This window comes from Crotalus tigris, unplaced genomic scaffold (genome assembly GCF_016545835.1).
Source record: "Crotalus tigris isolate CLP2741 ecotype Arizona unplaced genomic scaffold, ASM1654583v1 scf7180000023687.2574627, whole genome shotgun sequence".
NCBI classification, from domain to species: domain Eukaryota; kingdom Metazoa; phylum Chordata; class Lepidosauria; order Squamata; family Viperidae; genus Crotalus; species Crotalus tigris.
Window position 1 is genome coordinate 1,804,754 of NW_024100118.1, and position 10,698 is coordinate 1,815,451.

The following is a 10,698-nucleotide window of genomic DNA, read 5'->3' on the forward strand; positions in this document are numbered from 1 at the left end:
TTCCACTTAGGTTTTAGCATAGATAACAAGATCTTTAAAAATATATACTTTACACCCTTTCCTTTATTTTACGCATATGCCGTTTCCTCATAGGCTACAGTCACAAAAAACATACCAAAACCCTTCCTCCAAACACAAAAAAGTGCCAAAATCACAGATATGTGAAAATCCTTATTCAACTAATGAAATTTGGTCTTTATTTACCCATTACAGACATGGAAAATTATGTATAATTAAACCATGGATAATTATGGCCACCTGTATAATATGCTGTGTTCCTACATGAAATAATATTTATTCAGAGGAGGCCAACTGATTAGGGAAAACACTAAAGGTAGCATTACAACCAGAGTTGAATATTTCTGCCTGTAATTGTAAGGTTTTCCAATGCTGTTAATTCTTCACCTTTTTGATTTTTCATATTTTAAGGACCACTGCTCCAAATAAAGATGAATTTTAGTATTCCAGTGGTTTTTTTAATTATACCACTCCTCGTCCATGCCCTCAACTCAAATAAGCACATTTTGGGCAGGGGTGCTCCTTCATCCTCATTCACCAGATCTCAGTGACACACGCCAGGCCCTCCCATTCCTCCAGTATGGAAGAGGAAGGTCTTATTACTAATGAACTTAGCATTCAGCAGAATCAGTGAGAATTGCTCTAGCACTCAGGGCCTTGAGTCTGAACAGGGAAGCTGGAAGATGGGCAGGATCCAGATCTCCTCTCCTCCTTCCCCTGTAAGGCTCCCCTCTCCCTACTATATTCTCTTCAGAAAGATTGCTGTATTTATGCAACGTTTCCTGGGCTTTCTTCTGCTGATGGCTTTTGATATCTAATCCAGTATTTTCACATATAAAAACTATGTTAATCTAGCATTTCCACAATTTAGGATTTTAAAAGACAAAAGAAAGGAGTACTATTACCATGTAATTGTTTTATCTGAGAGACAAGCTACACACATTTTTTAAAAACTTGCAGATTAAATCTTTCTAGAGTTAACCACTTTGTATTGAAATGTATGGTTGCATTTTTCTTCCATGTTCTAGCTTAATTTTCTTCCATGTGACCAATTTCAACGCACGTTGTATTGGATTATTCACAATGCACTTTTCTCCTAGAATTTAGAAATGGCATAGTCTAGGAAGAATTATGAAGTATAATTTACTGAAGATATAATAAACTTTGTGGTACATAATTATCAATAGAACTACCTGATCTTCTTATAGCTTCATAATCTAATGTCAGAAACTTTTACTTTTATTTCAGGTGGAACTTGTCCAGTTAGTCATTGATGGTGTGAACTATATGGTTGATTGTGAAAAGAAGTTGGAGAAAGGTCAAGACATCAAGATACCACCACCACTGCCTCAGTTTGGCAAGAAATGAAACTGCTTCCAGTGATTATCATCTGACTGGAAATATGTCTGTGGATTGACTATGTATTCTGTGTTTCTTTAAAATATTAAAGAGAAATATGGATAACATTTTTCCTCAAATAGGTACCTATTAATCAGGGGGTTGGATAGGGTTGCTGAGAAGAAGACAGGAATGTAACATATAGAAATGTGCATAATATAAATGATTGCAAACATCACTGCTGAAGAGTAGAATTGCCCTTGAAGATTAGCATTTCCCTGTGAAGTTTAATTTCTTTTAAAGCATACACAAAGGAATCTCATTTCCTTTCTTTTCCTTTATTCAATTATTTCTTCCAATGTCCTCATTCCATTCATTTAGTTCAGATTTTCCATCTTTCCTTAATCCTCTTACCCAGCTCCATTCCCTTTTCTTTCTTTCTTTTTTCTTTTCTTTCTTTCTTTCTTTCTTTCTTTTTTGCTGTTTCTGGACACCAATGTGCTTGAGAGTGTGTAATTTGTGCATATGATTTTGAATGGTTGCTATATACAGAGCCAAATGTTAAAAATAAAGTGCTGGTTATTACAAGTAACACATTTTACTATACATTTTAGCTATCAATTCAGTGTTTTTATTTATTCCTTAATTTTGCCCATTTTCGGAAGGTGCTTCTGGCAGATACATAGACACACATACATACACGTATATAAATATGTGTCATATGCACACATTTATGTAATGGGGGAGCAATTCCCAAATTAGTTTCAGATGGTGATGGCAACCCTCGACTGACGGGATGAAAAATTTTTATTATTTTTTCCTCTGTACATTTCCTTTGAATAGGGAAAATAGTTAAATATTGGTTGTCTTCATTTTAGATAAGCACAAATTAATGTAATATATTATTATATGTAAAATTAGATCTTAGTGGCATATTAAATACTTTATGATGCCTCAGATGCTACATATCTTTTCAATTTATTTTTAAAAAGACATCAATTATTCACGTAGGCAATTCTATGGCTTTGGCATAAGGATATTATGTCAGCTTCAGACTTGTGAGATCCCACATACGAGCAGAAACAGAGATGAGGCAGCTATGCCAGGATCTTTTCTCACAGTACCCATTTGCAATATCACTACTCATTTGTAACAGCAATTCCAGTTACCGTATGTTTCCTTATGGAGTTAATGCATGGAGTTAAGGCTCTAAATGAGAATGCTGCAATGATGTCATATTGCCTGGAATATGCATTTATTTAGTGCACAAGCTATTGCTGTTGTTCTCCTTAACCCCTGACAGGTACTTAGAATTTCATCCTTCTCAGTTGTTCAAATAGTTAATTTTTGTTGATTTACTGGTGCCCTCTGAAATGCTGACATTTCATTACGAGACTAGCTAACATTAGCAGACCTATCATCCTATGCACCTATGATGCTACCTAGTCTTAAGATGAAATGTCTGCAGGAAAACAACCAAACTCAGAAAACACCAAGACTCCAATAGTTCAACCCTGAATTAGATACAGTTCTGCATTACTATTGGAGAGAGGGGTGTCTGTATGTGTGAGAGAGAAAGAGATAGAAGGAAGGAGGGACAGAAATTAGCAGATCTAGAAAGCCACTTTGAAGATGAACAAAAACAACTGGAGGTGACATCCTCAACTGGATGCTACTAATTTGGTCCTTTTTGATTATCTCACATTTACAATAATCAGTTGAAATCAGTATGATTTATTTCTGAGTAAACATAAAGTAATTGAGAAGATAGATTTCTACTAGCACCATCTAGTAGAAAGATCTTTAAAAAGATTGCCAGATGTAACTTCTGGTGTGTTATCTGTAAAACTCAACACAAAATAACATTTATAATCCACATCTGCTAATGTCTTTTATGCTTAGTAAGAAATAAAATCTATCGATTTCAATTATATTAATTTTCACAAATGCTTATTTGAAGCTAAGTTACAAGTTAGGATTTTGCTACTGATTTTTACTCAAACACATATGAAATGAGATATAAGTTGTTTATTAACTTCATTTTTTATCTTTTTTTCTCATGCTCTATTGAAAACAGTCATGCTGGACATGAGAAAACAGATACAATTACATTGAGATATTGTTTTATTAGACCAATACAAAAGATTGTACATGCATTTGATTTTTCAAGAATGTTTCATCAAGCATAATGTTCTGTGATAGACTCTCATGCATATACGATAATAAGCAAATTAGGCAGCAGTGAAGGAACCTAGATTCCTTGATGTATCTTCCCATCACAAAGCTTTGTTGTTTTTAATCACTCATTCCTATGGCTAGTTTTCAATGAAGTGTTTATATCTTAACCAAGTACATCCTGTTTTGGCTTCTGTTGTAAATCTTCACATGGAGTGCCACAAGGGTAACAGCTCAAATGTTTTTCAGAGAAAAGAATCTGGGAAAATGCATGGTAGGAAGCAAAACAGCTCAGAAGCCTTGCCAGACATCCAAGGAATATGTGATTATGTCTTAATTAAAAAAAAAAAATGGGATGGAAAGCTTTTTTTTAATTTTTAAAAATGAATCCTGATCTGGTATGCTTTCCTATTTCTCTCAACTCTGTTTCAGATTTTCTTTTGTTCTGATAATAGGTTTATATCAGATGTTAAAACACTGACTATCTAAAATAAGGACAACAAAGTACAAAGGTCTGACATATGTCAATCATGTCCAACTTTAGGGCGCAAAGCTCATCTCCATTTCTTGCCTGAGGGAGCCAGAGTTTTCCAAAGACAATTTCTGTGGTCATGTTGCCTTCCCACTGAAGTGGTATTTGCTTTGGTGCTATTTATATTGATCTGGGAGATATTGGGCTTCTATCAGCTTGATTCTGAGGAGGAATAGATGATATTATTAATGTTAGATCATATTAGGTAGCCCCTCCGATATACAGTTTGTTTCTTAATTTTAGTAGTCTTAAATGGATAGGCTAATTATCTGAAGATTATTTGCAACTAGTGGTAGAAAGAAATGGAACCAGGTACCATTTAATTAGGACAATTCTTTCTATATAAAACCTAAAACAGGAGAGTTGTCCTTTTTGTATACAACTTATAAGGGTATGATGATAAAGGGACAAGTTTCCTGTTTTAGGTTTTATATAGGTAAATTCTTCTTATAGATAATAACTGGGAAATGCGTATGAAAGTTGTGCTACAAAAACTTTACTATAGCAAAGGATATATTCTTCTTCTATTATTACATAGAAATATGCTGACTGCAAGGAAGAAAGGTGTTGATTCTTGTGAGAAACATAATTAGAATGCTCAGCGAGGAACATAATCAGATTTTAGAAAAATACATTATTTGTCCATTATTAATAAAATACGATTACAGATTGTATTTTCATGAACAAGAATATAGGAACATATGGACACATCTATGTTTTGAACAATATATAAGATTAAATCAAAAGTAATAATTAAAAAAAATTGCAACAGCTACAAATGAACAATGTATTTTTCTATACTTAAAGATAACTTTTATATTTTATTTAAATACATGCTAAAACAAAGCAAGAAAATTAGCAGATCTGGAAACCTGTCATTTATGTAGCTGTTGGGAATTAGATCTGTTTATATAACATCTCTCTCTTCCCTACTATTAACTGGAGCTTTAAGTCCAAGGTTTTTTGGCATATTAATCCTTATCATTTGGTATGTACTACCCATAGATAGAATTATATTGGCACACATTATGATTATTTTGAAACGACATCAATTTTTAATTGTACGCACTCAACCAAGTGTTTCTTTTTCCTGATACCTTCTTTTATATTTCCTGTCTTTTCATCTAGATTTTCACTCTATATTTAGGAATTCCTTTGCAGCTATCTTTTTCTTTTTTCATTTCTTTTAGTCAGTCTTATCAATGTTGTGCATCTTCATTTAAAAATATGATCTTCATATACTCGCATGAATTATATGGCTGCATATGCTTCGCATTTCACAGGGGATACATAATAAAGATATTGTCTCCATCAACCTATTTATTTATTTGTCCAATTTATCCCCTTGCTCAAAGAACCCTCTTTCTCTTTACAACTGACTCATACAACACCCCCTAGGCTGCTTCCACCAGTCATGAGGGGCATGGATCTAGGAAGCATGTGGCTAATTTCACAGTCCTAAGAACCCTGTCCACTTCCTCAGGTTCAAATCATTCCTAGATAACCAGACAAGACCTCTCCCCAGAAGCATCTCATCCAGACCTGCAACAAGGTCAGCATCTAACTGTGAAAGAATCCAAGCAATTTTATCTGACAGATGCTATGCAAATCTCTTTGCATTACCTTGCAAAAGGTTCCTCAGACTCCCTTTACCCAAGAAGGCTTGTGTCACCTGAAAAGAACTGGGGTGCAGCAATCCGTGGATGCAATAAGGGCAGAGAAACACAGCCACTTTGCCATCCTTACTCCCACAGAATAAGCCTTAAAACAGCTCTAATCCACATTCTTTCAAGTTTGTCCTTAATATGCGCCAGCAATGCTATGGATAGCTCTCATTTCATCTCCCTCAATCTCTGTAAACCATAGGGAATGCCAGGATCTCTGAGAGGGGAGAAGACATATGGGTGAAATCTGATCTAATACCTCAGCTGCCCCTTTTTATTCCAAGACTATGTAGCATATTCTTATTCCAAGACTATGCAGCAAACCAATAGAAACACACCCCCCCCAGCTCCCTCTGAAACCCATCCAAGTTCATCAGTCACCAGGGGTAAATCAATCTAATGCAGTGGTTCTCAACCTTCCTAATGCCGCGACCCTTTAATACAGTTCCTCATGTTGTGGTGACCCCCAACTCCCCATCCAGCTGCCAGGGAGGGTATCAAAAACTTGACCAAAAAAAAAAAGAGGAAAAAATGGGAAAGTATAGATAGTCCTCGACTTATAACAATTCGCTTAGTGACTGTTAGAAGTTACAACAGCACTGGAAAAGCGAATTAATGATCATTTTTCACACTTATGATTGTTGCAGCATCCCCAGGGTCATGTGATTTACATTCAGATGCTTGACAACTGATTCATACTTATGACATTCACAGTGTCCCAGGATCATGTGATCAATGGCCAGGGGGCATGGCCAGCTGATCACTCAGGTTGCAGAGTGCCTGTGGGGGGGGGAATCTATGGGTCTCTGGGATGGGACTGGGGTGGGTGCCTGCCTTCCTTTCCTCCCCTTGTCCCTTCCTTCCTTCTTTTCTTCCTTTTTTCACCTCCCTTAGTCTCTTCCTCCTTCCCTCCCTCTCTCCCATTGTCCCTTCCTTCATTCTTTCCTTCTTTTCCTTCACCTTAGTCTCTTCCTCCTTCCCACCCTCTCCCATTGTTCCTTCCTTCCTTCTTTCCTTTCCTTCCCCTCCCTTAGTCTCTTCCTCCTTCCCTCCCTCTCTCCCATTGTTCCTTCCTTCCTTCCTTCCTTCCTAACTTCCTTCCTTCCTTCCTTCCTTCCTTCCTTTCCTCTTTGTCCCTTCCTCCCTTCCCTCCCTTCCATTGTTCCTTCCTTCCTTCCTTCTCTCATTGTTCCTTACTTCCATTCCTCTTCGTTCCTTCCTTCCTTCCCACCCCCCTGCCAGGAAGGGACAAGGGGAGGGGGATAGGCTGCCAGTGTGGCTGGGGGCTTTGCTGCTGGCAAACCTGCCTTTGCACAGAGACAGGAGAGCTCCGCCCAGCTCACTTGTTCAGCTTCGCCAAAAGACGCAGGAGTTGGGTGCTGAGTGGCCTCCCCTTGGCTGACCTGCGTGCATGAGAAGAAGTCAATCCGGTTGCTGCACAATGAGTCTCTGGGGAGGGCGGAGCCTTGCTCTGCGCCTGTGCTCTTCATGCGCCCCCTGCAGGGCACATTTGGTAGACTTTGTGCAGACTGCCGCCAAGCAGCATATTTTCCAGAAACAAGTGAGGTGGAGCAGAGGGAGGGAGGGAGAGAAGGCGGTTGACAAGCCCTGTCTAAGTCCATCGGAAATATGTGTTTTCTGATGGTATTAGGCGACCCCTGTGAAAGGCTCGTGTGACCCCCAAAAGGGTCGCGACCCACAGGTTGAGAACCACTGATCTAATGGATCCAGCCTTCCTGTAGTGAATATCAGTGCCAGAGAACCCCATGGTAATCAAGGCATGATGCAACCATGACAGGGTGACACCAGAAGCTCCCCTAGGTTCAGATCATACAGCCACTGCTGATAGAACACCAGAACAAGCATGTGACTGCTGTTCTGTGTCAGACTAGGAATGACATGAGATAGATGTATGGCCATTATGGTGTCTATGAACATCTGGGCAACCTCAGACCACACTCTTAGGGAAAGCATGTTGAAGTTCCCCAAGACCATAAGTCTGGGGAACTCCACTGCCAATCCAGAGATGGAGTCAAGCTCTGGCAGGAAGATTCCTACACAGGCAGACTTGTACCACAGCAACGCTCCCAACTGATCTCTAGAGCCCAGCTTAATGAACAGGGTCTCATAACCAGTGACTTGAGGGCAATGCCCCTGAAAGCCATAAGTGATTCTCAGATAACATTTATCACACCTTCACCCCGGCCCTGGGTTCTCAACTGGTGCCACAAACTTGGCTGGCCAAATCTCCTTCTGAGTCCAGCCAGGTCTTGGTAATATATGCCAGGTCAATGTTAATTTCTTGGCAATAACAGGGAAAGGTTTTGCATTTGGCCCTGTTTTATACAAAAGATCAGTGCTTGAACTAACCTATTCTTTCCTTAACAATAAAAATAATGTGAAAGCTCCTATTGTACCTTTTCTCAACTAAATACCTTCCAGATATATTGGAACATCCTTCAGAATTCCCAGCCAGATGCCTATTTCCATTTAAAGTTTTCTGGTTCCAGTACATCTGGACAGCATCAGCTGAAGGTGATTCTAATCCAGCTGTTAAATGTTATTATTTCAGATGGCTTACTGAGCAGGGCTAGCTCTGAATAAGAGTTGGGTGGGAGAAGATCATGGAATTCCACAACTATAGACTAGATTGGAATAAAAAAAAGCACATCACAAGGTGCAACACCTATATAGTTATACAGGGTTTTTATGTACAGTTTTAATTACTAGAGATATGATGAGATGGAGTGGGAATGAGACATCAAAGTACTGCTAAAATATGGCAGCATTTTACACTTTATTTCAATTCTTTTTTAACATGCTATTCCCTGTGCCATTTGCCTATGGTAAATGTATAGAGATCAACCTTTAAATGGAGGTCTTTTGATAGAAAACAATTAACTAAGCAAATTGGTTCTTTGTGAATATCTCCATCTACTGGTAAAATGTTATAGAGCAGAGAAGCTAATTTTCAGTAAAAAGATGCAATTATTATAAATAGATTATAAAATGTTTACTTAATATCCCTTTTGATTCTGGGACACCACAATGCAAACATTTTTACCGCAGGCAATTGTGATTCATATATTATACTCCTTGGGCTATATATTTTTGCTGTCACACATATTTGCTTGTAGGGATTTGCACATAGTATTAAAAAGAGATATACCGTACCATATGTACTATCAAGGGAAGTGGCATATCAATATTTTAGCTGTATGTAAACAATATAGATTATTTAAGTTATATTTTGTTAAATTGTTAACTGTTATGCAGATGCATTTGTTTTCTGATAATAACCTCATTAATTATATTTACAGAACATTTCTCCAATATGTTCTTAAATTTCAAGCTGCAATTCTACATTATTGCTTATGGACATAAGAGCCCCATTCTGTCAAATCAAAAACATGTAAATGTATTGAAATCAAATATGCCTAATTTTACATAAGATCACACAAAAATATAAAACATTTAAGATAAATGCCACTAAGAATCTTATTTGTAAATATGAGCTACAGATTCATACCCCATCTACTGGTAGAATAATTTCATTAATATATTTAAATAATTAATAAATTCCTGTAGTTACAATTATTTACAGCAGTCCCTACAGCAGAGTGTTATAGCTTCTTGCACTGATAATATCTATTTGGTTTCTCCTGACTGAAATTGTTCCTTAGTGTTTGGAATATTTATTTCATAATAAAATTATAAAAACAAAACCATAAAAGACAGCCAAGAATGCAAATTAAAATAAGCAAAAATAAGGAAAGAGAACACCTGTCATCTCTTGACACATTCATATCTCTGGGTCCTTAATGGATTATATCCCAGAATTTTGAAGGAACTGACAGACGTGATCTCAGAACCACTGAATCATATCTTTCAAAGTTCTTAGAACCCTAGATAGTTTTTGATCTTCAGAGACGCATATGAAAAGTGCTGTCTTCTCAAGCTCAAGCTTAGATCTCTCTTCTTAAAGCTTTGCTTTTAGTACCATAACTATCATTATAAACCATCTTTGAACATATTCTAAGTCGTTAAAGAGTTTGATAATACAGTACATGGAGGTGTGACCTATTCAGAGAAACTATTACTTCCAATTATTTGAAAACTGTAATACTTTTGATAAAACATGTTTACGTTCTTTTTTGTTTGTAGGCACATAGCACTATTCAAAGTTTATATTCAAGAAGAAACAACCACATAAGAAGATTATGAAGAAAATATGACTGTACATGAAAGGTCATTTTTGAGAACCATAGTAATATGGTAGTTAAACTGCTGGACTGTCACAGGGTGACCCAGGCTGTGGCCCACTCAGCCACATAAACTCACTGGCTTTGGATCAATCACACTCTTGCAGCCCAGCTCACTTCTCAGAATTATTGATGGGGGGAAGGGGGAAGGAGGAGCCTACAGCTGAGTTCTTGTAATCTAACAAAACAATCTGTACCAGCAGTCATTGAAAAAACAAGTAGATGGCTTTTATACATAAAATGCCATAGATGTAGTGGGTCAGATCAAAGTCTACAATGTTCCTGGTAAACCAAGCAGGACAGGAGGGAAAATAACTTGCTAAACCAGTGTTTCTCAACCTTGACAATTTTAAGGCATGTGGACTTCAACTCCCAGAATTCCACAGCCAGCATTGCTGGCTGTGGAATTCTGGGAGTTGAAGTCCACATGCCTTAAAATTGTTAAGGTTGAGAAACACTGTGCTAAACTGTTCTGACCAACAACAGATATTTTAAGAATATTGAATCTTACACAAGGTTTATGTTTGGGGAAAAAGTGACCCATTCTCTCCTTCTCTTAGAAAAACTATCCTAAAAGTTTTAGAATAAGAATCCAGTTAATGACACAAGATTATGTACTGCAGTTCATATATGATTCTGGTGAATCAGTAACTTTTAATTTGGCGATATCTGAAGAAGTGGGGGGAAAATTTGCTTAGCAAAATATGTA

At 37.3% G+C, this 10,698-nt stretch overlaps 1 protein-coding gene across 3 annotated transcripts in view; it reads left to right on the top strand.

Moving 5' to 3' along the window:
* Positions 1-5,378, top strand: part of CKMT2 (creatine kinase, mitochondrial 2) — a 37,475-nt gene extending 32,097 nt beyond the window's left edge. For all 3 annotated transcript variants that reach the window (XM_039320779.1, XM_039320780.1, XM_039320781.1), the window contains one exon: positions 1,267-5,378. In XM_039320779.1, coding sequence (XP_039176713.1) covers positions 1,267-1,386 — 120 coding nt within the window. In that variant the 3' untranslated portion in view covers positions 1,387-5,378. The remainder of the gene's footprint in view (positions 1-1,266) is intronic.
* Positions 5,379-10,698: the final 5,320 nt, after the last annotated feature.